This window comes from Moschus berezovskii, chromosome 1 (assembly GCF_049115385.1).
Source record: "Moschus berezovskii isolate FMDL1 chromosome 1, NW_MosBer_1.0, whole genome shotgun sequence".
Taxonomy (NCBI): Eukaryota; Metazoa; Chordata; class Mammalia; order Artiodactyla; family Moschidae; genus Moschus; species Moschus berezovskii.
The window spans coordinates 108,580,321-108,607,902 of NC_142460.1; the positions used below are offsets into that span (position 1 = coordinate 108,580,321).

Here is a 27,582-nt window from a genome sequence, read left to right on the forward strand (position 1 = left end):
AGAAAATGAGCAAAAAGCAACAGATAGTTAACTATTGGATAAGCAAAATTAATTGATCCTCAGGATGCCATGGTAGGGGTTTCCCTGGTGGCTCTCGGTAAAGAATCCGCCTGCAATGCGGGAGACCTGGGTTCGATCCTTAGGTTGGGAAGAACCCCTGGAGAAGGGACTGGCTACCCATTCCAGTATTCTGGCCTAGGGAATGCCATGGACAGAGTAATCTGACAGTCTATATAGTCCATGGGGCAGGAAAGAGTTGGATACAACTGAGCGACTTTCACTTTCACATAGAGAGTATTCCAGCCAAGAAGGCCCCCATTGCAGAAAGCACAATTTGAGACCTGTATTCTAGTTTAGGTTCTCTCTGGTTCTGTCCACTTTACCCCTTCACTTCAGGGAGCTTCAGTTTATTGTCTAGGAACTGAAGGGATTAAATTAGTTCACTGTTTTGTCCTTTCCAGTTCTGAGAAGCTCTACAACACAGGGCATAAACTCAAACGCCTACCGGTGCCAAGTAGGTAATCCAAATGGGTTAACTGACGTGTTTGCCATTCTAGATCTCCTTTTTTGAGATGAGGAAGAAATACAAATTTTTGTGCAGAATTAAAGATTTTACACGTTAACAAATGAAAATGTAAAGAAAATAAAGGTGTAGGAACTCTTCGCTGCAAGTCAGCCACCTCTGCGCAGTTCACGTCTGCGGTTAGCTAAGATTGTAAGCTGGAAGACCAGAAGTTAAAACAGACGAGGATCAAAACATCCAGCAATGTTTCCAGGGAGTTAATTCTGCTTCAAAAATCCCTGTCTACTTCAGTCTACCGAGATTTCACCTACTAATGAAACTCAAACGCCACTTGAACATTCTTTTCGTTAGCTTTCATCTTCCGCCTGGCACAGATCCGCCTGGTGCGGATCCGTGCCTTGCAGCCCCCAGGAGACCGCAGGCGCCGGATTTTACACCCCCCGGGACCGCAGATAGGGGTGATCCCGAGCCGCACGTTGAAGGACTGTTATGCCGGCACCTAGCAACCCCAAGGAACCTCTGGAAGAGTAAGTTGATTCTCTTCCCTGGGGGCTCAAGAAGAGAAAGTTGCCTTGGATTCAGGGACAGTGTTCTCGACCGGAAGCTTTGCCTCAGGACCTGAGCGCTTCCGGTTTGGTAACTAAGGGCGCGAAACGGTTGCTAGAGCTCGGGTAGCAGCTACTCCCGAGCTTTGCGAGTTCCTGGGGTTGCCTCAGGTGCCGCTCACGGGTGAAATGAGAAGGTGGCTCTTTCTTCTGCACTTTTTCTGAGGTCCCCTATCTATATGTCATCATGAGTAGTGAATTCCTGGCGGAGCTGCGCTGGGAGGATGGTTTCGCTATCCCGGTGGCGAACGAGGAGAACAAGATACTGGAAGAGCAGGTAAGGGTCGGTGAAGGCAAGGTAGGGCGGGCGAGGGGAGAGGGGGCCTTTGGGGGGACGTTTTTTGGTTGGCAGAAATGCCCAGACCCTTTTATTTCTCTCGTTCCTTCCCTCATGCCATCTTTTCTTGGTTTTCCTCTTCGGTACCATCTCTTTGCTCACCTGCTAGCCGTTTTCGGTACTTGCTAAGCGTTGATATCAATCAATCCAACTGAAACGATAATTGGTATACACGACTATAAAGTCTGAATCTTTACTCCCTCCTCTTCCACTTCTTGCGCTCATTTGCAACCTCCTGAGTAGTAGAGGAAAAAAGCGCCGGCTTTTTCCTGCCTCAGAATTAAGTGCGGTTTGCAAAGTGACTTCTGAGGTTTGCGTAGCAACAGTTATTTGCGGATGTTTGTAAACAAAACACGTATGGTTGACTTTTCGAGTTTCTTCCTATGATATTTAAAGTGACTCGAGGAAATGTTTTCAAGACGGATGTTCTAGTAAGTATGTACAGTGTGCGGTTTACAGGTTTTCAAAGTGAGGATTAAGTTGTCACAGAACGGTATAAAAATATTTTACGTTGCAAGGAGTATTTGGGGGATTCCCTGGTGGCTCAGCGGTTAAGAATTCGCCTGCCAATGGAGGAGAGGCGGTTCCATCCCTGTGTCCAGAAGATCCCCTGGAGAAGCAATAGCAACCCACTCCAGTATTCTCGCCTGAGAAATCCTTCCGTGGACAGAGAAGCCTGGTGGGTTGTAGACCATGGGGGTAGCAAAGAGTCGGACAGGACTTAGTGGCTAAACAACGACAAAGGAGTATTTTAACCAGCTTGCAACCAAAACATGGTAGTTGTTAAAAATAAAAACTGTAACCAGTTCAGGAAACTTTTAAAGACCTTGAGCAGTCAGTCTAAAGTTCCATCACATGGCAATGTGTTGCGTGGAAGAGTACAAGAAGAAACTATGATGCTTACACTGCTTTAGAAAATGGAAGACAAGGTCTTCTCTCCTGTAAGAAATGAAAATCCTCCACTCTGCTTATTGAAAATATTTTTTAAAAATATTGTTACTTATTTACTTATATCTAATTAGATGGTTTCAGATTTTGCTTTTTAAGTGAAGAACTATATTAGGAAATATAAGAGATCTAGCACTGAATACTGATGAATAATAATGTTAATAAATATCCAGTCCTGGGTTCAGATCCTGTATATCAGCGTTGAGTCAGTTTCTTCTTATGTAAATTGGAAATAAGTAAAATAATCATTTCACAAGGTTGTTATACTGCTCTAAGGACATTAATATAGGTTAAGTTCCATTAAAATGTTCGTTTTGGGTATTATTACCATAATATGTCTTACAGGATCTTATATACTTATTACTTGAATTAGCTATTTTAAAAAATATTAAAGAACAATTAAAGAATAATGAGGACCATAATCATGTCATCTAATAAACTCTGATATTAAAAAAGCAACTCTTGAAAGTTTAACATATTCAAACAGAAGAGAAATATATAAAATAAAAAATACAAGATATTCTCTCCCCAGAATACTCACTTTTGACCATAGATGTGACTCAGTTCAGTTCAGTTCAGTTCAGTCGCTCAGTCGTGTCCGACTCTCCGCGACCCCATGAATCACAGCACGCCAGGCCTCCCTGTCCATCACCAACTCCCGGAGTTCACTCAAACTCATGTCCATCGAGTCAGTGATGCCATCCAGCCATCTCATTCTCTGTCGTCCCTTTCTCCTCCCACCCCCAATCCTTCCCAGCATCAGAGTCTTTTCCAGTGAGTCAACTCTTCACATGAGGTGGCCAAAGTATTGGAGTTTCAGCTTTAGCATCAGTCCTTCCAATGAACACCCAGGATTGATCTCCTTTAGAATGGACTGGTTGGATCTCTGGCTCCATTACTGCGTGGCAAATAGAGGGGGAAAATGTGGAAGTAGTGACAGATTTCCTCTTGTTGGGCTCCAAAATCAGTGCAGACAGTGACTGCAGCCATGAAATCAGAATACATTTGCTTTTTGGCAGGAAAGCAATGACAAACCTAGACAGTGTTGAAAAACATATTACTCTGCCGACAAAGGTCTGTATAGTCAAGGCCATAGTCTTTCCAGTGGTCACATACGATTGTGAGAGCTGGACCATAAAGAAGGCAGAATGCCAAAGAATTGGTACCTTCAAACTGTGGTACTGGAGAAAACTCTTATACGTCCCTTGGACTGCAAGGAGATCAAACCAGTCAATCTTAAGGGAGATCAACCCTGAATATTCACTGGAAGGACTGATGCTGAAGCTGAAGCTCCAGTATTTTGGTCATCTCATGTGAATGGACAGCTCATAGGAAAAGTCCCTGTTGCTGGTAAAGATTGAGGGCAGAAGGAGAAGAGGGTATCAGAGTGTAAAATGGCAGGATGGCATCACCGATGCAATGAATATGAGCTTGGGCAAACTCCAGGAGATGGTGAGGGACAGGGAAGCCTGGCGTGCTGCAGTTCATGGGATAGCAAACAGCTGGACATGACTGGATGACTGAATAACCAGAAGAGTAAGAGACACTGTAGTCTTTAGAGGTGGGGCCTTTGGGAGTTCTAGATGGGGGGCGGGTGCCAATACTCTGGTCACCTGATGCAAAGAGTCAATTCACTGGGAAAGACCCTGATGCCCTGATGCTGGGAAAGACTGAGGGCAGGAGGAGAAGGGGACGACAGAGGATGAGATGGTTGGATGGCATCATCAACTCAATGGACTTGAGTTTGAGCAAACTCTGGGAGATAGTGAAGGACAGGGAAGCCTGACATGCTGCCGTCCTTGGGGTTGCAAAGAGTTGGACATGACTGAGCCACTGAACAATGACAACAAGATGTAGGGTAGAGGGGGTTGCACTGGGATTAGTGCTCTTTTAAGATGAGGAAGGCATGTGAGGGCACAGTGAGAAGGCAGTCATTTGTAAGTCAGGAAGAAAAATTCCACTGAAACCAAATTGACTGGTGCCTTCATCTTGGACCTCCTAGCCTCCATAATTGTGAGAAATAAACTTCCATTGTTTTAGCCACCCAGTCTATGATTTTTTGTTATGGCAGTCTGAGCTGACTAAGATAGACATCTTAAATGCTTAGGCAAGTTTCTCAGAAATATATTCTGAATTGTTGTTGTTCAGTCACCCAGTCATGTCCAACTCTTTGTCACCCCATGGATTGTAGCATGCCAGGCTTCCCTGCCCCTCAGCATCTGGATAGCTTTATATTAAAGAGAAATTGAAAGGGAAAAAAAAAATCACCTTTTAGAAAACAGTAAAAGGAGACTACTTCGTACCACATCCGTGTGTTCTCATTCATGTCCAGCTCTTTGGATCTCATGGACTGTAGCCCACCAGGTTCCTCTGTCCATGGAACGAAAAACAGCCAAAATCTTAGAGAAAATGTGTAGCTTTAAATTCCTTTATATTTAAATCAGTGTCTTAGCTTGGGTTGCTATACTGAAATAACATAGACTCAGTAACTTAAAAAACAGACATTTATTTCTCAAATTTTTGAAGGCTAGAAGTCAAGATCAGGGTGCCATATTAGGTGAATATATTGGGTGAGAGCCCTCTTCCTGGCCTGTAGATGGCTGCCTTCTGGCTGTGTTCTCACACGGCTAACAGACAGAGAGTGAGCTCTGGTCTCTCTTCCTCTTCTTCAGTTCAGTTCTGTTGCTCAGTCGTGTCCGACTCTTTGCTACCCCATGCACTGCAGCACACTAGGTCTCCCCGTCTATCACCAACTCCTGGAGTTTACTCAAACTCATTGAGTCCATTGAGTCCATTGAGTCGGTGATGCCATCCAACCATCTTATCCTCTGTTGTCCTCTTCTCCTGCCTTCAATCTTTTTCAGCATCAGAATCTTTTCAAATGAGTCAGTTCTTGCATCAGGTGGCCAAAGTATTGGAGTTTCAGCTTCAGCATCAGTCCTTCCAATGAATATTCAGGACTGATTTCCTTTAGGATGGACTGGTTGGATCTCCTTGCTGTCCAAGAGACTCTCAAGAGTCTTCTCCAACCTTAATCCCATCATGGGGGTCCTACCCCTGTGTCCTAATTTAAACCTACTTACCTCCAACAACTCCATCTCCAGGTAACACCATATTGAGGATTAGAGTTTCGGTATATGAATTTGGGGGTGATGTAAACATTTAGGTCATAAAAATCAGTAAGACAATAAATAAACTAAGAACTCCTCTTAATAGGTTTGTTAAAAGAACAGTACAGTTAAAAAAGAGGGAGTTAAAATAAAAACTGAAGTTAATGAAATAAAAAGCAAAAATATATGTTTATCATTACAGTTGACCTTGAACAGTGTGAGGGTTAGGGGTGCTACCTGCCCTGCCAGCTGTAGAAAATTTGAGTACTATCTCTGCTTCAAAAACAAGGAAATGATAAATGATTTACTGAAGGGCAGGAAGCTGAACAGTTTGGATAGAATCAGGACTCAAACCTTAGTTCTTTTGATTCCCCATATTGTGGTCTCTAATCCAACACAAACTTTTCCCCACACTTAAAGATCTGTAAAATGAAAATATAGTTACTTTTTTTAATTGAAAAAAAAAAAACTGTGTATAAGTAAACCCACCAGATCAGACCCAGATTGTTCAAAGGTCAACTGTACCCTAAGTTTAATAAAATATAGGACATGAAAAATGAGTAAATTAGTGTTACCTTTCTTATTTAGTTGAGAATCCAAATATTTCTTCTATACTTCAGTGGATGGTGTTGTGCACTTCCTGGATTGTTGCCCCGACATGGGGAGCCATAGCTCAAGATGCTAAGGAATATGTTAAGTTTTTGTTAAGCCTTGTTAAGCTTTTATATTGCTTTGAGGGGTGACACATTCTAGTGGTCCTGAGAAATTGCCTTGTAATTTCCTAAAGATTTGTTTGTCTGCTTGCATTTGCAATGGTTTTATCTTTTTCTACTCAAGGTTCTCATTCAAAGCCATATAAAATTCATTAAGAAACAGATTTTAAGCCTGTGAGAGTTAATGCTGTTCTGTGCTGTTGAAAAGTGAAAGTGAAAGTCACTCAGTTGTGTCAGACTCTTTGCGACCCCATGAACTATATAGTTCATGGCATTCTCCAGGTGAGAATACTGGAGTGGGCGGCCTTTCCCTTCTCCAGGGGATCTTAGACTAAGTTTATCGGTTTTGAATAGGAGTTCAGGGAGAAGGTATTATGCTGGGTGTTCAGCTACTTTTCAAATTTATGTTTCTTGCTGTATGTTTTTGTTACATCTTGTTGCTATCTGTTTGCCTTAGCTATCTTGTAGTTTAATTATAGAATAGAATATCATTTCTCCCTTTAAGTCTTGTGATATGAAAAATACATTTTATCAGTGGACCTGCTAACGCTGTAAATCTGATAATCTCTTTTAATATGGTGCTAATTTTCCCAGTTATCTGTAAATCACAACACTATTTTATAACATTTAAAAGATCAGTAGATTTTAGAAATTCAAATGGATATTGAAAGAAGAAAAGTAAATGAAAATTTAATTTCTTTTGATTTTATATTTTTTAATATGGTAAAAAGTTAAGACTTTGGTTGATCATAGCATTTATTATTTACAGTTATCAAAGCTGCAAGATGAAAGGTCAAGCATGCAAGATCAGCTACGTGACTATGAAGATCGAATTAATGCTATGACTTCTCACTTCAAAAATGTTAAGCAAGAGTTCTTGTTTACCCAGGTATAATACTGTTTGAAATTCACATTGATTGTATCATGTGTAGTCGTGGAACATTTCACATTGCATTTACATCTGTGATTTGATTTTAGAGATATAATAAGAAAGTTTCACATAACTAAATGATTCTTAAACCTGAACGTAGGTAGAAAAAAAGATTTTTAGGAACTCTACTGCCATCAAATTCAAGGAACAATTAATTTATCAGGAGATATCGTCATTCAGACAGTCTGATATAACATTAGGCAGCTGATGATATGAGAAGGGTGCAGTGACGTCAGTGCAGAGAAATGATGGCCTTAAGTGGAAATAGATCTAATAAAACTTATAATAGAGTTTCTGCTTAGTTTTAAATTTTTCAGCACAACCTCCTGGAGTGATTTTGAGAGGAGGCAAACTGTCAACACACTTCGGTAACCCTAAGGTCAACACAATATTTTAGCATAGTTTAAGGACTGAATTTTATAATCCTGAGATAATAGAAAAGTTAATTTATGTTCAGGAAGCTAGGGTGACTAAGGACAGTACAATGCATTTTAGAAATATTAGTACAAACAATAAAAATTAAAACAGGGTAATTAATTAAGTAAGCATCTGTTTAATGGACAGTCTATTCATGTGAAGAATCTCTTTCCCTGATGATGCCCAGAAAATCCAAAAGCTCTATAAAGCAGCATTGGAGAATTTACTAGCTTCTCTCTCAAACTTTCTTTTTTTTGGTAAAAGTATATCTATGTTTCTGTGAAGAAATATGTAATTCTTAAAACTGAACAAGTCATGTTTTTAATACCAATTCATAATTAATATAGATAAGTAACTATTTCATCGGTTTTTATAAGTCTCATTAGAAAGCAATAAATTTAATGAACTTTTAAAAACAATCCCAAGATTTTGGAATCCTGAAGTGATTTAGTAATTAATAAACAGTTTAGGATAACATCTTTTCCTCAAGTTATTAAACCACTGAGCTGGGGATCTTCTTTAGGTGTATTTCATTATAGTCAAACTTCAAGTAGGCTAATAGAGATGAAAGACAATAAACTTCCTTCAACACTAACAGTCTTAATAATGTAAAAACAATACCACTGGTGATAACTTTGAAGTCCTACAAGATCAGTAAGCAACAAATACGATTTTATTAAGTAAAACTTAACACAAGGCATCATTGTATGTTAACATACTCTAAGGCATATTTACAACCATCACTGTTTACATAATTATTTTAAAATTATTAATTGGATATGTGGTCAATTCTTATAAGCATACCATTTCCTAAGTATTTTAATATTAATTTAATTTCTTATTTTTAAATAAATGAATTATATCTTTTAAAGTCTCAGTATGTAAACTTTGGTTTTAAACAGTTTCCCTTAGACCAAAACTGAAAACTGCTGACATTTTTCCCTAGCACATTCCATGAACTGTCTTTCTCACAACTAATAAGCAGCACTGCCTACAGTGAATCACAAAATCTAATGTGCAAGTTTCAGAGAGGTGGAATTAATAGTAGGTCATCTAAGCACTTTGTGGGAACTTTGTTATTTTCTGTCTAGTTTTTTTTTCCCCCTCCTCCCCACTCCCTGTGTCCATAGGTCTGTTCTCTCTGTCTGTTTCTTCATTGCTGCCCTGAATATAAATTCATCAGTACCATCTTTTTAGATTCCATATATATGCATCAGTGTATGATATTTGTATTTCTCTTTCTGACCTACTTCACTGTGTTTAATAGGCTCTAGTTTCATCTGCTTCATTATAACTGAATCAAATACATTCCATTTTATGGCTGAGTAGTATTCCATTGGATATATCTCCTTATCCATTCATCTGTTGATGGACATCTAGGTTGCTTCCATGTTCTAGCTGTTGTAAATAGTGCTGAAATGAACATTAGGGTACATATGTCTTTTTCAATTTTGGTTTCCTCAGGGTATATGCCTATAGGAGTGGGATTGCTGGGTCATATGGTGGTTTTATTCCTAGCTTTTTAAGGAATCTCCATACTGTCTTCCATAGTGGCTATATCAGTTTACATTCCCACTAGCAATGCAAGTGGGTTTCCTTTTCTCCACACCCTCTCCAGCATTTATTGTTTGTAGAGTTTTTGATGATGGCCATTCTGACTGGTGTGAGGTAATATCTCATTATAGTTTTGATTTACATTTCTCTAATAATGAATGATGTTGAGCATATCTTTTATTGTATTTATTAGCCACCTGTATGTCTTCTTTAGAGAAATGTTTTTTAGATCTTTTCCGCACTTTTCAATTGGGCTGTTTGTTTTTCTGGTGTTGAGTTGTATGAGTTGCTTGTATATTTTGGAAATTAATTATTCATCAGTTGTTTAATTTGCTATTATTTTCTCCCATTCTGAGGGTTGTCTTTTTACTTTGTTTGTAGTTTCCTTTGCTGTGCAAAAGCTTTTAAGTTTAATTAGGTCCCACTTGTTTATTTTTGTTTTTATTTAATTACTCTAGGAGGTGGGTCATAGAAGATCTTGCTTTGATTTATGTCATCCAGTGTTCTACCTATGCTTTCCTCTAAGAGTTTTAGAGTTTCTGATTTTACACTTAGGCCTTTAATCCATTTTGAGTTAATCTTTGTATCGCATTAGGAAGTGCTCTAATTTCATTCCTTTGCATATAACTGTCCAGTTTTCCCAGAACCACTTATTGAAAAGGCTACCTTTGCTCCATTGTATATTCTTGCCTCCCTTGTCAAAAATAAGGTACCCATAGGTACATGGGTTTATCTCTGGGTTCTATGTCTTGTTTCATTGGTCTATATTTCTGTATTTGTGCCAGTACCATACTGTCTTGATGACTGTAACTATCTAATATATATAGTCTGATGTCAGGAAGGTTGATTCCTCCAGCTCCATTCTTCTTTCTCAAGACTGCTTTGGCTGTTTGGGGTCTTTTGTGTTTCCATATGAATTGTGAAAAATGTCATTGATAGTTTGATAGGGATTGCATTGAATCTGTAAATTGCATTTGGTAGTATTGTCATTTTCACAATATCGATTATTCCTACCCAGGAACATGGAATGTCTCTTTTAAAGTTTCAGTATATAAACTTGGTTTTCAACAGTTTCCCTAGACCAAAACTGAAATCTGCTGAAAACATTTGTTTCCTAGCACATTCAATGAGCTGTCTTTCTTTTTCACAACTAGTAAGCAGCACTGCCTACACTGAATCACAAAATCTAATGTGCAAGTTTCAGAGAAGTGGAATTAATAGTAGGTCATCTAAGTATTTTGTGAGAACTTTTTATTTTTTGTCTATTTTTAGTGTTATTTTATAATTTTAAAATATGAAAAGTCTTTCTGTTTTGTATGTTATTCTGTAGTCTCTTTGCAAAGCCAGGGATCATGAGATTGAAAGTGAAGAACATTTTAAGATGATTGCTGAAAGAGAACTGGGACGAGTGAAGGATGAAATTCAACGACTGGAAAATGAGATAACTTCAATACGGGAAAAAAAAAGTGATAAGGAAGTATGTGTTGAACTGTTACCTAAAATTTTGTGCAATTGCTCCTTCTTCCTTCACCAAATAAATGTTGATTTTTTTTTTTTTTCTATATGGGAAAGACATTTAGTTTCCTGACATTTACTTATGTTGTTTTTTGGACAGTGAAAGTCACATGGAGCTGTGATTTAAATCAACAATGATATAATATTACATTTATTTTCTCAGTGTTCACTTCCCAAATAGTCATTGAGCCTTACAATATGTGAGGTACCCTGCTGTCTGCCTATTACACCATACTGCGCATAAGTTATTTATAAGTGCTACATTTTTAAAATATACATTTAAAGAGTCACTTATAGTTTTGAATTTCATTTTTCAGTCAAAATTTTTACCTTTCATATTATCAACCTGTGACTCTAATATTAAAGTACTATAATCTTTTTTTCTCTTTTCCTTAGCTTTTAGTTACCTGGTTGGGAGCACTTTCCAAATTCAATTCTTCTCTTTACATATGCATATACTTATGGAAATGCATTTGTATATATGTATTTGTTTATTTGTATATATGGGAATATATATATTCTTCAGTTCAGTTCAGTTCAGTTGCTCAGTCGTGTCTGACTCTTTGCGACCCCATGAATCTCAGCACGCCAGGCCTCCCTGTCCATCACCAACTCCCGGAGTTCACTCAAACTCATGTCCATCGAGTTGGTGATGCCATCCAGCCATCTCATTCTCTGTCGTCCCCTTCTCCTCCCACCCCCAGTCCCTCCTAGCATCAGACTCTTTTCCAGTGAGTCAACTCATTGCATGAGGTGGCCAAAGTATTGGAGTTTCAGCTTTAGCATCAGTCCTTCCAATGAACATCCAGGATTGATCTCCTTTAGAATGGACTGGTTGGGTCTCCTTGCAGTCCAAGGGACTCTCAAGAGTCTTCTCCAGCACTTATACATATATAATAAATATAATATTATACATAAATATATACACATACAATAAGTATATGCACATATATATAAATATATATGGAAGTGTGTGTGTGTGTATATATATATATATATTTGTATATATACATCTGGGTATCTGGGTCTCCTGCATTGTAGGCATATTCTTTACCATCTGAGCCACCAGGGAATCCTATATATACACATACATACCTATTTTATCATTGTTAATTTGTATTTGTTTGTGTATTGATCTGTTTTCTTTGATGAATCTAAATTTGTTAAATAGATTGAAAAATATTTTATCTCCTTAATTACTATATTTGTTTTAATTAAATGTGCTCCAAAAATTTCTGTATAAGAGACCTTTTAGAGACAGCAATCTGATTGGAAATGGGGCTGAAGAGAACTTGTCTTGAGTTAGCATATGAGGCACATTATTTTTATTATAATTGAATATCTGCCTGGGTAGTTTTGGTAGAGTGACTAATGAGATTGCTCTAGGGGAGATACCCTAATGTCTTTTTAAGTAAACTTTGACTCAACTATTGTTCTCAATTTGATAATCACTTCCCTCTATTTCACAACTAAAGAATTGAAATACCAGTATGATAGTTATATAATTAAATATGATATGTTGTATACATCTGGAGACTGGGGACAGAGACATGATTTTTCTTCCTTTTAAATATGTAATGTTATGTTTTATTTTAGTTTATATAGTAAATAATGTTTTGTAATTTCTCCCTGTTCCCTCTCTTTGGAAATTAGAATTCCATATTTAAAACTACTCAAAAATTGGATGGTTTGAAATGTCAAATGAACTGGGACCAGCAAGCATTGGAGGCCTGGCTGGAAGAATCAGCTCATAAAGATAGTGATGCTCTCACTCTTCAGAAGTATGCTCAGCAAGATGATAATAAAATTAGGGTGAGATGTTATACATTGTAGTGTTAGATTTTCTCTGAATCTGTAGTAAAGCAACCTATAATTTAAATTGGACTTATAATTTTAAAATCGTGCTTAAACATTTTGGGGTCTAATAAAGACAATTATCCTCTCTCTAGAAAAATGAATGTACTCCAATACTCATACAATCTTGATGCAAGTTTTACAGCTCCTCTAAAGCCCTTTGACCATTTAAGGATCTTTGGACTCCAGGTTAAGACTCCTGATTGAGAAGGTTTCTCAAAAGCATTTCAGAAAATAAAGTTTTGTACTAGAACTATGGATTAATATTTTAACTTACTTTGTGTAATAGTTTGAATATTACAGATAATTTTTTCTGATTTGAGACTATAGTGCTATTGATTATTTAAATATTATAATATATTAAGTAATATAATAATTATTATAACCACTACTTAAAAATCTACTTGTAATTAAATCTGGTGATATATTAGTATCATGAAACATTCTGTTTTCTAACAGGTTACTACTGCTTGCATTAGTTAAAATAACCTTAAATGAAAATTTACTGTTTAACCTTTTTTTCTAACCCATTTTGAAAAGTATTAAAAGTCTTTTTAGAAACAATTGGGTTTCCATTGAAGTTAGAAGATAAAGGATATATATATTATTTGGAGTTATTTTAGATGTCAAATGAATATGTGTAATATAATATATATATGCATAATATAATATTAATGTGAGATATGTTAACAGCTTTTATGTTAGTAAAACGGTAATTATGAATATTTTTGTATGTAACTACATTCTAGGCCCTGACCCTGCAATTAGAAAGACTGACTGTGGAACGTAATCAGAGAAGAAAGGTACTTGACAATGAATTTGCAGAGACTTTAAGTGTTCAGGTTGGTTTAGTAAAGATTTTTATTTCTTAATTGTCAAAATGATGTTCACAAAAGCACTTAAATTCACAGAAATATTATTTGGTCTTCATTTTACAGTTAGAATTGGATAAAGCCGCCCAAGATTTTCGAAAGATTCATAATGAAAGGCAAAAACTCATTCTACAATGGGAGAGCACAATAGAACAGATGCAGAAAAGAGATAAAGACATCAATAACTGTGCCGTGGTAAAGTGGTTGTTTGGTTCTTGCAGCTTTCAGCTGTATTTATCTTTTTTTGTATTTCACTCATTTAAAATTAAATCATACTATTATTTGAAAGTCACTTTTGTAGCATGATCCAATAGTTTTGGTAAATGTTTTCTAAAGCTGGTTCTATATCTATTTGGAAATGTGATTTTATGAAGGTTATTTACTTATGGTATATAATGCCGAAGACTGGATTCTAGCATCTCTGAAATGTGAAACAATAGAAAATCAACAGACAACTTTATTGCAGCAAAGCCATCTTATATACATGGTTGTCCACGATGCATTGGATTTAACATGTGTGCTGTTTCTGTGTGAATCAAAAGGTGTAGGGAAATGAGCCTCTTGGGTAGCCAAGAAAGAAGGATGGAGAGTCAGGAAAGAAACCCTGACTGCAATAAATTGTCCTTTTTGAAACTGAGTTACCATCCAGAATGGAGTAAAAGCTCTGAAGGGGAGGAACACCATGCTGATTAAACACAGGTCTAGTGTTATCTTTTGCTCCTTTCAGAGGTAATTTAGGAGAACTTTTTGGGGAAGTCATTAAAGAGTGAAATAGTGGTGATTGAATATTAGGGAAGTTGGGGAGGGAGAAGGAATTGAGGAGGAAAGAAGGCACATGAGAAGTGTGCAAACTTCCATTCTGAATATACTCCATGGAAAAGCATTTGGCAAGCAATTCAGGTCACTGGAAGTTTGGAATTCTGATATCTGGATGTGGTTTACTTGTTATGTGTAACTTATATGAAAATGTTATTTCTGTATTTTAAATTTCTGTGAGTAATCATTTTATCAACAAAATGGCTTATGCCTCCTTAGAGGGGAGTTAGAATAACCAATCTTAACTATGACTTCCTCTTTTCTTGCTACTAATGTTGGTTTCTCTTTCTTGCTTTATACTGGTTTCAAACATCAAGTCCTGACTACTTCCTCTGTGTAGATCACATCTAGGACTAAGATCTAAGACTGCAAATCCATAATCTGAATGCTCATACAACCCTGTAGCTAAAGTTACTCAGCCTGCTGATTTGGTGGAATCCACAGCCTACAGCTCTCTGGTTACATCTTCAGTGATTCCTTATTCATAGGGTGACATCTCCTGGCTATATGTATTGAAAAAAGACTAGGGAGGGTGCTTAGAAGTGGTTCCATAGGTAGTGGGATGCCTCTAAGTGTTTAACAATTAGCTCTTGATTCATGGTATCACTTACATTAAAACTTAGCTGTGAATAGATTGCCCTGTTAATGCCTGTAATGTAGGAATTAAAGCTTCTGAGTAAGTGGTAGAAAAATTAATATAAAGCAGGGAATTCTAGAATAATTATTTGACACATACAAATTTAGGAAGTTTTAACCTATCCTTTGGTTGAATGGACACAGTAGAGAGATAGAATGTTAATTGTTATATAGATGGGAATACTAGAGTAAACAAATCTATAATGTGTTTTAAAATGCAGTGAATTTCAGGTGTATATTGGTTTAATATGCTAATATGTACAATATTACATGTAGCATTTCTAAAACTTACCAACTTCAGAAACATAGCCTCCCCTGACCCAGTCTCCTGAGATTAGTTGTTTGGTGAGACTCTATTTCAGAAAACTTGAAAGAAATATATCTTAGGGTAAATTTTCCTTCTCTCTCCAACTCATCTAGCATACTGTCATCAGAATCACCTGGAAAACCACATATGATCTTTTTATTCCCCAACTCTAAGTTCTTTATTCCATATTGCTTAAAAGTTGACCCTTCTTAACATGGCAATTGAAAAGTTGAATTCTTCACCATTTGGCCCTAACCTCTGCCTTCCACCCTTCATCTCTGTCATCTGTATCCACTCTTTCTTAACATCCCCCCATTCCATCCTTGCCCTCCCACCCTACACCTTAAACACGTTAAAGTATTTATGCATCCCCACTTATCTTTTTAGGCCCAACTCAAATGAAGCCTCTTAGGTAATGCTTTTAATGATTTCTCTTGGGTAGATTTCATCATCTCCTTGCTCCCATGGTACTTTGTCCACACCACAGTTACTACTTTACATATTCTAGTTATTTTGTATCTCTACGACCAGCACCAAGCCTGAGTGATGAAGATATTCCTATTGAAACACATAACAAAAATAACAGTTTCAAAAAATGAAAAAAAAAAAACTGGTCATGTTAAACTGGTCTTGGAAAATTTCATTGAAATGTGAAAACTATTCAATACTGTTTTATTTTTTAGATGTTACCTTTTGTTGATAAAAGACTGACATTTGTCTTATCCCTTTAGCAAAGTACCAGATGGATGAAATAAAATACACAGTTCTTTAAAAATATGAGCTTATAGATACTAGTGGCATACTAATATTTTATTCATTTAAATTAGTCTCTCCTTAAATTTTGGTAAAATAAGTACTATAAAAACTGAATTCCTTTTAGTTTTAGTTTTATTTGTCATATTACACGTGTATTTAACATGTATTTCAAATTCTAGGCATTAGCAAGGATAAAGCAGGAAATAAGAGAAAAAGAAAATCTGGTTAAGGAAAAAATCAAGTTTTTGGAAAGTGAGATTGGGAATAACACAGAGTATGAAAAAAAAATTTCTGTTGCTGATCGTAAAGTTTTAAAATGTAGAACGGAATATCAACATCATGAAACTAATAGAATTCAGCTGAAGGATGAGGTATGTCAACTAAAAGGACTGGTTTGTGTTTTTATAACAAATAACTGTACAGATAAGCATAAAGGCTTTCCTTTGTTAAGGACCTGCCTTCTGGTTCTTTTTGTTACATCCCTTCGTGTTGTGAAACTTAAACTTTTAGGATTCACTATTGAAACCTTTATTGGATAAAGGCAACAGGGGGCTGTCATTCACATCATGGGTAGTATAAAGTGTTCCCCTGGTGTTGTGCTGTGCCCAGCTTGCCTATCACAAGTGGTGTTTTGTTATTAACTCAAGGCAAAAGACTTCTGAAAGGTCTAGGCTGGAAATCATAAGATAAAAGCAAATGGATAAATGTGAAGATGAATTATTGACATTGGTGATATTTTGAAGTGTCTTTACAGAGATACGTGTATATGGTGGTTTTGCCACTCAAATTCTAGCAGGAGCTACTGTTGAAGTTCAGTGTTTTACTTTGTTAAGGGAAAACATTTCAGTGTAGTAGTGGGACAGTATAGTGGTATAATGTCTTTAAACAGAGAGAGGATAAAATCTCCTGCTTTGGTCTTTTCTTCTTTTTTTTTTTTTTGTAGTTAATTTATTTTTTATTGGAGGCAAATTATTTTACAATATTATATTGGTTGGTTTTGCCATACATTGATATGAATTTGCCCCGGGTTTACATAAGTTCCCCCTCCTGAACCCCCCTCCCACCTCCCTCCTCCCTTTATCCTCCCTCTGGGTCATCCCCGCATGCCAGCCCCGAGCATCCTATAACATGCATTGACCCTGAACTAATGATTCGTTTCACATATGACAACATACGTGTTTCAATGCCATTCTCCCAAATCATCCCACCCTCACCCTCTCCCATAGAGTCCCAAAGACTGTTCTATACATCTGTGTCTCTTTTGCTGTCTCGTATACAGGGTTATCATTTGCATCTTTCTAAATTCCATATATATGTGTTAGTATACTGTATTGGTGTTTTTCTTTCTGGCTTACTTCACTCTGTATAATAGGCTCCAGTTTCATCCACCTCATTAGAACTGATTCAAATGTATTCTTTTTAATGGCTGAATAATACTCCATTGTGTATATGTACCAAAGCTTTCTTATCCATTCGTCTGCAGATGGACATCTAGGTTGCTTCCATGTCCTGGCTATTATAAACAGTGCTGCAATGAACATTGGAGTACACGTGTCTCTTTCAATTCTGGTTTCCTCGGTGTGTATGCCCAGGAGTGCGATTGCTGGATCATATGGCAGTTCTATTTCCAGTTTTTTGAGGAATCTCCACACTGTTCTCCATAGTGGCTATACTAGTTTGCATTCCCACCAACAGTGTAAGAGGGTTCCTTTCTCTCCACATCCTCTCCAGCATTTATTGCATGTAGACTTTTGGATAGCAGCCATTCTGACTGGTGTGAAATGGTATCTCATTGTGGTTTTGATTTGCATCTCTCTGATTATGAGGGATGTTGAGCATTTTTTCATGTGTTTGTTAGCCATCTTTATGTCTTCTTTGGAGAAATGTCTGTTTAGTTCTTTGGCCCATTTTTTGATTGGGTCATTTATTTTTCTGGAATTGAGCTGCAGGAGCTGCTTGTATATTTTGGAGATTAATCCTTTATCAGTTGCTTCATTTGCTATTATTTTCTCCCATTCTGAAGGCTGTCTTTTCACCTTACTTATAGTTTCCTTTGCTGTGCAGAAGCTTTTGATTTTAATTAGGTCCCATTTGTTTATTTTTGCTTTTATTTCCAATATTCTGGGAGGTGGGTCTTGGAGGATCCTGCTGTGATTTATGTCGGAGAGTGTTTTGCCTACATTCTCCTCTAGGAGTTTTATAGTTTCTGGTCTTACATTTAGCTCTCTAATCCATTTTGAGTTTATTTTGGTGTATGGTGTTAGGAAGTGTTCTAGTTTCATTCTTTTACAAGTGGCTGACCAGTTTTCCCAGCACCACTTGTTAAAGAGACTGTCTTTTCTCCATTTTATATTCTTGCCTCCTTTGTCAAAGATGAGGTGTCCATAGATGCGTGGATTTATCTCTGTGCTTTCTATTTTGTTCCATTGATCTATATTTCTCTCTTTATGCCAGTACCATACTGTCTTGATGACTGTGGCTTTGTAGTAGAGCCTGAAGTCCAGCAGGTTAATTCCCCCAGTTCCATTTTTCTTCCTCAAGATTGCTTTGGCTATTCGAGGTTTTTTGTATTTCCATACAAATTGTGAGATTATTTGTTCTAATTCTGTGAAAAATATCTTTGGTAGCTTGATAGGGATTGCATTGAATGTATAAATTATTTTGGGTAGTATACTCATTTTTACAATATTTATTCTTCCAATCCATGAACATGGTATATTTCTCCATCTATTAGTGTCCTCTTTGATTGCTTTCAGTAGTGTTTTATAGTTTTCTATGTACAAGTCTTTTGTTTCCTTAGGTATATATATTCCTAAGTATTTAATTCTTTTTGTTTCAACAGTGAATGGAATAGTTTCCTTAATTTCTCTTTCTATTTTCTCATTATTAGTGTATAGGAATGCAAGTGATTTCTGTGTGTTGATTTTATATCCTGCAACGTTACTGTAATCATTGATTAGCTCTAGTAGTTTTCTGGTAGAGTCTCTAGGGCTTCCTGTGTAGAGGATCATGTCATCAGCGAATAGTGAAAGTTTTACTTCTTCTTTTCCAATTTGTATTCCTTTTATGTCTTTTTCTGCTCTGATTGCTGTAGCCAAAACTTCCAGAACTATGTTGAATAGTAGTGGTGAGAGTGGGCACCCTTGTCTTGTTCCTGACTTTAGGGGAAATGCTTTCAGTTTTTCACCATTGAGGATAATGTTTGCTGTGGGTTTGTCATATATAGCTTTTATTATGTTGAGGTATGTCCCTTCTATTCCCACTTTCTGGAGGGTTTTTATCATAAATGGATGTTGAATTTTGTCGAAGGCTTTTTCTGCATCTATTGAGATAATCATATGATTTTTATTTTTCACTTTGTTAATGTGGTGTATTACGTTGATTGATTTGTGGATATTGAAGAATCCTTGCATTCCTGGGATAAAGCCCACTTGGTCATGATGTATGATCTTCTTAATATGCTGTTGGATTCTGATTGCTAGAATTTTGTTAAGGATTTTTGCATCTATGTTCATCAGTGATATTGGCCTGTAGTTTTCTTTTTTTTGTGGGGTCTTTACCAGGTTTTGGGATTAGGGTGATGGTGGCCTCATAGAATGAGTTTGGAAGTTTCCCTTCCTCAGCAATTTTCTGGAAGAGTTTGAGTAGAATAGGTGTTAGCTCTTCTCTAAATTTTTGGTAGAATTCAGCTGTGAAGCCGTCTGGACCTGGGCTTTTGTTTGCTGGGAGATTTTTGATTACAGTTTCAATTTCCGTGCTTGTGATGGGTCTGTTCAGATTTTCTATTTCTTCCTGGTTCAGTTTTGGAAAGTTGTACTTTTCTAGGAATTTGTCCATTTCTTCCAGGTTATTCATTTTATTGCCATATAATTCCTGATAGTATTCTCTAATAATCCTTTGTATTTCTGTGTTGTCAGTTGTGATCTCTCCATTTTCATTTCTAATTTTATTGATTTGGTTCTTCTCCCTTTGTTTCTTGATAAGTCTGGCTAGTGGTTTGTCAATTTTATTTACCTTCTCAAAGAACCAGCTTTTGGCTTTGTTGATTTTTGTGGTCTTTTCTTCTTTTGAGCATACATGTCAACTAGATTATTCCACAGCTAGAGTTAGCAATTCCCATAGGTAGCAATAAAGGGATCTTTAAGAAATTTGTGACTTGAGGCCATATTATCTGAAGTTACTGATATTTGGGTGGGAAATTGGAACATTGCAGAGCATTTCATTTTATAAGTTGTTATACTTTATATTTATGATAGAGAAGGAAAGTTTTTTTCTATCTGAAGAGAATAAGTAAGATCTTGCAAAAGCAAAAAAGTGAATTTCTTACATAAATTAAATATCACTGCTAACAGCTCATTCTCAAAAATTTTAAAGCTTAAACCAGTTGCAGAAAAGAATGCAAGTATTCATTCATTTATAATTTATTTATTGAGATAGAATTCACATATCAAATACACCCTCTTAAAGCATACAATTCAATAATTTTTATTTATTTCTCTCTCTTTTTTTTTTTATTGGAGGCTAATTGTTTTACAATATTATATTGGTTGGTTTTGCCATACATTGACATGAATCCGCCCCGGGTGTACATGAGTTCCCCTTCCTGAATCCCCCTCCCACTTCCCTCCTCCCTTTATCCTCCCTCTGGGTCATCCCCGCACACCAGCCCCGAGCATCCTATAACATACGTCGACCCTGAACTGGTGATTCATTTCACATATGACAACATACATGTTTCAATGCCATTTCCCAAATCATCCCACCCTCACCCTCTCCCACAAAGTCCCAAAGACTGTTCTATACATCTGTGTCTCTTTTCCTGTCTCGTATACAGGGTTATCATTTGCATCTTTCTAAATTCCATATATATGCGTTAGTATACTGTACTGGTGTTTTTCTTTCTGGCTTACTTCAGTCTGTATAATAGGCTCAAGTTTCATCCACCTCATTAGAACTGATTCAAATGCATTCTTTTTCATGGCTGAGTAATACTCCATTGTGTATATGTACCAAAGCTTTCTTATCCATTCATCTGCAGATGGACATCTAGGTTGCTTCCATGTCTTCGCTATTATAAACAGTGCTGCAGTGAACATTGGAGTACATGTGTCTCTTTCAATTCTGGTTTCCTCGGTGTGTATGCCCAGGAGTGCGATTGCTGGATCATATGGCAGTTCTATTTCCAGTTTTTTGAGGAATCTCCACACTGTTCTCCATAGTGGCTGTACTAGTTTGCATTCCCACCAATAGTGTAAGAGGGTTCCCTTTTCTCCACACCCTCTCCAGCATTTATTGCATGTAGACTTTTGGATAGCATTCATTCTGACTGGTGTGAAATGGTATCTCATTGTGGTTTTGATTTGCATCTCTCTGATTATGAGGGATGTTGAGCATGTTTTCATGTGTTTGTTAGCCATCTTTATGTCTTCTTTGGAGAAATGTCTGTTTAGTTCTTTGGCCCATTTTTTGATTGGGTCATTTATTTTTCTGGAATTGAGCTGCAGGAGTTGCTTGTATATTTTGGAGATTAATCCTTTAACAGTTGCTTCATTTGCTATTATTTTCTCCCATTCTGAAGGCTGTCTTTTCACCTTGCTTATAGTTTCCTTTGCTGTGCAGAAGCTTTTGATTTTAATTAGGTCCCATTTGTTTATTTTTGCTTTTATTTCCAATATTCTGGGAGGTGGGTCTTGGAGGATCCTGCTGTGATTTATGTCGGAGAGTGTTTTGCCTACGTTCTCCTCTAGGAGTTTTATAGTTTCTGGTCTTACATTTAGCTCTCTAATCCATTTTGAGTTTATTTTGGTGTATGGTGTTAGGAAGTGTTCTAGTTTCATTCTTTTACAAGTGGCTGACCAGTTTTCCCAGCACCACTTGTTAAAGAGACTGTCTTTTCTCCATTTTATATTCTTGCCTCCTTTGTCAAAGATGAGGTGTCCATAGATGCGTGGATTTATCTCTGTGCTTTCTATTTTGTTCTATTGATCTATATTTCTGTCTTTATGACAGTACCATACTGTCTTGATGACTGTGGCTTTGTAGTAGAGCCTGAAGTCCGGCAGGTTAATTCCCCCAGTTCCATTCTTCTTCCTCAAGATTGCTTTGGCTATTCGAGTTTTTTTGTATTTCCATACAAATTGTGAGATATTTGTTCTAGTTCTGAGAAAAATATCGTTGGTAGCTTGAAAGGGATTGCATTGAATGTATAAATTACTTTGGGTAGTATATTCATTTTTACAATATTTATTCTTCCAGTCCACGAACACGGTATATTTCTCCATGTATTAGTGTCTTCTTTGATTACTTTCACTAGTGTTTTATAGTTTTCTATGTATAAGTCTTTTGTTTCCTTAGGTAGATATATTCCTAAGTATTTAATTCTTTTCGTTGCAACAGTGAATGGAATAGTTTCCTTAATTTCTCTTTCTATTTTCTCATTATTAGTGTATAGGAATGCAAGGGATTTCTGTGTGTTGATTTTATATCCTGCAACTTTACTGTATTCATTGATTAGCTCTAGTAGTTTTCTGGTAGAGTCTTTAGGGTTTTCTGTATAGAGGATCACGTCATCAGCGAACAGTGAAAGTTTTACTTCTTCTTTTCCAGTTTGTATTCCTTTTATGTCTTTTTCTGCTCTGATTGCTGTAGCCAAAACATCCAGAACTATGTTGAATAATAGTGGTGAGAGTGGGCACCCTTGTCTTGTTCCTGACTTTAGGGGAAATGCTTTCAGTTTTTCACCATTGAGAATAATGTTTGCTGTGGGTTTGTCATATATAGCTTTTATTATGTTGAGGTATGTCCCTTCTATTCCCACTTTCTGGAGGGTTTTTATCATAAATGGATGTTGAATTTTGTCGAAGGCTTTTTCTGCATCTATTGAGATAATCATATGATTTTTATGTTTCAGTTTGTTAATGTGGTGTATTATGTTGATGAATGAGTTTGGAAGTTTCCCTTCCTCAGCAATTTTCTGGAAGTGTTTGAGTAGAATAGGTGTTAGCTCGTCTCTAAATTTTTGGTAGAATTCGACTGTGAAGCCGTCTGGACCTGGGCTTTTATTTGCTGGAAGATTTCTGATTACAGCCTCTAGTTTCATGCTTGTGATGGGTCTATTCAGATTTTCTATTTCTTCCTGGTTCAGTTTTGGAAAGTTGCACTTTTCTAGGAATTTGTCCATTTCTTCCAGGTTATTCATTTTATTGCCATATAATTGCTGATAGTATTCTCTAATAATTTGTATTTCTGTGTTGTCAGTTGTGATCTCTCCATTTTCATTTCTAATTTTATTGATTTGGTTCTTCTCCCTTTGTTTCTTGATGAATCTGGCTAGTGGTTTGTCAGTTTTATTTACCTTCTCAAAGAACCAGCTTTTGGCTTTGTTGATTTTTGCTGTGGTCTCTTTTGTTTCTTTTACATTTATCTCTGTCTTAATTTTTACGATTTCTTTCCTTCTACTGACCCTGGGGTTCTTCATTTCTTCCTTTTCTAGTTGCTTTAGATGTAGAGTTAGGTTATTTAGTTGACTTTTTTCTTGTTTCTTGAGGTGTGCCTGTATTGCTATGAACTTCCCCCTTAGCACTGCTTTTACAGTGTCCCAGAGGTTTTGGGTTGTTGTGTTTTCATTTTCATTCATTTTTATGCATATTTTGACGTCTCTTTTGATTTCTTCTATGATTTGTTCCTTATTCAGCAGCGTGTTGTTCAGCCACCATATGTTGGCATTTTTAATAGTTTTTCTCCCATAATTGAGATCTAATCTTACTGCATTGTGGTCAGAAAAGATGCTTGGAATGATTTCAATTTTTTTGAATTTACCAAGGCTAGATTTATGGCCCAGGATGTGATCTATCCTGGAAAAGGTTCCGTGTGCACTTGAGAAAAAGGTGAAATTCATTGTTTTGGGGTGAAATGTCCTATAGATATCTATTAAGTCTAACTGATCTATTGTATCATTTAACGTTTGTGTTTCCTTGTTAATTTTCTGTGTAGTTGATCTATCCATAGATGTAAGTGGGGCATTAAAATCTCCTACTATTATTGCATTGTTGTCAATTTCCCCTTTCATACTTGTTAGTTATTGTCTTACATATTGTGGTGCTCCTATGTTGGGTGCATAAATATTTATAATTGTTATATCTTCTTCTTGGATTGATCCTTTGATCATTATGTAGTTTCCTTCTTTGTCTATTTTCACAACCTTTGTTTTAAAGTCTATTTTATCTGATATGAGTATTGCTACTCCTGCTTTCTTTTGGTCTCTATTTGCGTGGAATCTCTCTTTCCAGCCCTTCACTTTCAGTCTGTTTGTGTCCCTCATTTTGAGGTGGGTCTCTTGTAGACAACATATATGGGGGTCTTGTTTTTGTATTCATTCAGCCAGTCTTTGGTTGGGGCATTCAACCCATTTACATTGATAAGTATGATCCCATTGCCATTTTCTTTATTGATTTGGGTTTGAGTTTATACACCCTTTCTGTGTTTCCTGTCTAGAGAAGATCTTTTAGCATTTGTTGGAGAGTTGATTTGGTGATGCTGAATTCTCTCAGCTTTTTCTTGTCCATAAAGCTTTTGATTTCTCCTTCATATTTGAATGAGATCCTTGCTGGGTACAGTAATCTGGGCTGTAGGTTATTTTCTTTCATCACTTTAAGTATGTCTTGCCATTCCCTCCTGGCCTGAAGAGTTTCTGTTGAAAGATCGGCTGTTATCATTATGGGAATCCTCTTGTGTGTTATTTGCTGCTTTTCCCTTGCTGCTTTTAATATTTGTTCTTTGTGTTTGATCTTTGTTAATTTGATTAATATGTGTCTTGGAGTATTTCGCTTTGGGTTTATCCTGTTGGGGACTCTCTGGGTTTCTTGGACTTGGATGATTATTTCTTTCCCCATTTTAGGGAAGTTTTCAACTATTATCTCCTCAAGTATTCTCTCATGGTCTTTCTTTTTGTCTTCTTCTTCTGGGACTCCTATGAATCGAAACGCTCCTATGATTGCAGCGTTTAACATTGTCCCAGAAGTCTCTAATATTGTCCTCATTTCTTTTAATTCGTTTTTCTTTTTCCATCTCTGTTTCATTTATTTCTACAATTCTATCTTCTAGCTCGCTTATCCTGTCTTCTGCCTCTGTTATTCTACTTTTTGTTCCCTCCAGAGTGTTTCTGATCTCATCTATTGCATTATTTATTCTATATTGACTCTTTTATTTCCTCTAAATCCTTAGTAAACCTTTCTTCCATCTTCTCGATCATTTTCTCCAGGTTATTTATCTGTAACTCCGTTTTGCTTTCAAGATTCTGAATCATTTTCACCACCAAAATTCAAAATTCTTTATCAGGTATCTTCCTCTTTTGTTTGTGTTTGTGGGCATTTATCTCCTTTACTTGCTGGGTATTTCTCTGCCTCTTTATCTTGCTTATATTGCTTTGCTTGGGGTGGCCTTTCCCTCTTCTGGCAGTTTGTGGAGTTCTCTTTATTATGTAGTTTCCTTGCTGTGTGTGGGGTTGGACGGGTGACTTGTCAAGGTTCCCTGGTTAGGGAAGCTTGTGTCAGTGTTCTGGTGGGTAGAGCTGGATTTCTTCTCTCTGGAGTGCATTGAAGTGTCCAGTAATGAGTTATGAGATGTCAGTGGGTTTGGAGTGACTTTGGGCAGCCTGTATATTGAAGCTCAGGGCTAGTTTCCTGTGTTACTGGAGAATTTGTGTGGTATGTCTTGCTCTGGAACTTGTTGACCCTTGGGTGGTGCTTGGTTTTTGTGTAGTTATGGAGATGTTTGATGAGCTCCTATCGATTAATGTTCCCTGGAGTCAGGAATTCTCTGGTGTTCTTAGGATTCGGGCTTAAGCCTCTTGCCTCTGGTTTTTGGTCTTATTCTTGGAGTAGCCTCTAGACTACTCTATCTGTCATTTCCAAGGTGGTTCCCTCTGTTTTAGCTTCTGTTTGCTGGTCTCTTCAGTGTCTAATTTCCGCCCTGACACTAGGGTGAGGGTGGACACTTTTTAAGGTTCAGTTGTTCAGTCCTGTTCTGGGAAGGGAGGAACACTGCAGACAAATATCTCTGGCATCTGTGGGGAGTGCTCGCAGCGTCTCGGCCACACTGGGTTTGCCCCCCCTCACAGCGCGTGTGCTGTCCCAGTCTACACTGCACAGGTTTTAGGTTGCTCTGCCGGGAACTGTCCAAGGCTGGCGCTGGCTTGTATGCACTTCCCAGGTCTGAGCGGCTCAAGTTCAGGTTCTTGGGTACTCCACAAAGGTGCAGACTTGGTTGGGCCTGCGTTTTGTGCCTTCCCCGGTCTGAGCAGCTCAGGTGATCAGGTGTTTGGCGAGTGCAGTCGCTATGACTTATCGCCTCCCCAGTCCCTGCCACTCGGTTTTCTTGGTGTACAACCAGCGCACCTTCTCAGGCGGATATCGACCAGCCGAGCCCAAGAAGTCTTGATTAGCAACGAAGCCTGCCTGCAGTTTGGTATCGGATGCCTTTCTGGGGCCGCGATTGCCCCCTCCGGCTCTGGCTGCCCTCCCTTGCCTGTCTCAGCGGGGGGGATGGGGGATGGGCCGACCGCAGCTGGCTTGCTCTGCTCAGTCTTTTGTTCTGTGAGTGGAGCTGGCAGAGTCTTAGGTTAGAGCTTTCCGCCTTTTCGTGGGGAAGCTATCCCAGTCTGCTTTGCTATCCCTAGTTCTCTCAGATTGTTCTCGCGGCATTCAAGCCCAGTCCTCTCTCTGAGCAGTTCAGCTGGCTCCTCCCTGCCCAGCCCCCACTTGCTAATGGTGTATGCAGGCGTCTGCGCTGCTTCTCCGCTGGGAGTTACCGTTTGGCAGGTAATCTGTGGGTTTTAATTATTTCTTTCTTTTTCCTCCTGGTGATGTGGCCCTCTGAGCTTCCAAGGCTTGCCACAGATTCACCAGTGAGAGTGTTTCCTGGTGTTTGGAAACTTCTCTCTTTTTAAAGCGTCCCTTCCCGGGACGGAGCTCCGTCCTTACTTCTTTTGTCTCTCTTTTTATCTTTTATGTTTTTTCTCCTTTCGAAGACAATGGGCTGCTTTTCTGGGTGCCTGATGTCCTCTGCCAGCATTCAGAAGTTGTTTTGTGGACTTTACTCTGCGTTCAAATGTTCTTTTGATGAATTTGTGGGGGAGAGAGTGGTCTCACTGTCCTATTCCTCCGCCATCTTGTTCCTTCTCCCCTCAATACTTTTTAGTAGTTTACAGAATTGTGAAACCATTATCACTATCTAACTTTAGAGTATTTTGTTCTTTCAAAAAGAAACACCATACCCATTAGCAATGGCTTTCGTTCTGTCCCTCTCCTCCTCCCACTCAGGCCCTGGCAACTCCTGATATATTTTGTCTCTGTGGATTTGCCTATTTTTGACATACAATATGATGCATTTTGTGTCAGGGTTTTTTTTTTTACTTACATAATGTTTTCAAGGTTCTTACAAGCTGCAACATGTAAAAGTACTTCATTTTTTCTCAAAATTTTTTTATTGTGGTGAAATACATACACAATTTACCATCTTAACTGTCTTCAGATGTACAGTTTAGTGTTAAACACATCGTTAATGTTGTACAACTGTCACTGTCAACCATTTTCATAACTGTTTCCTTGTAAAGCAGAAACTCTGTACCCATTGAACAATAATTTCCCATTTCCCTGTCCTCCCAGCCCCTGGAAACCACCATTCTACATT

The 27,582-nt window shown here is 37.6% G+C and overlaps 1 protein-coding gene across 1 annotated transcript in view; it reads left to right on the plus strand.

Annotated features, from left to right (window-relative positions):
• The first annotated feature begins 1,195 nt into the window (after positions 1-1,195).
• The window catches only part of CCDC39 (coiled-coil domain 39 molecular ruler complex subunit), a 57,260-nt gene continuing 30,873 nt past the window's right edge, over positions 1,196-27,582 (plus strand). Inside the window, exons 1-7 of the mRNA XM_088838869.1 lie at positions 1,196-1,405; positions 7,006-7,125; positions 10,469-10,615; positions 12,307-12,465; positions 13,257-13,349; positions 13,446-13,574; positions 16,074-16,265. Of these exons, the coding sequence (XP_088694995.1) occupies positions 1,316-1,405; positions 7,006-7,125; positions 10,469-10,615; positions 12,307-12,465; positions 13,257-13,349; positions 13,446-13,574; positions 16,074-16,265 (930 nt within the window). The 5' untranslated portion in view covers positions 1,196-1,315. The remainder of the gene's footprint in view (positions 1,406-7,005; positions 7,126-10,468; positions 10,616-12,306; positions 12,466-13,256; positions 13,350-13,445; positions 13,575-16,073; positions 16,266-27,582) is intronic.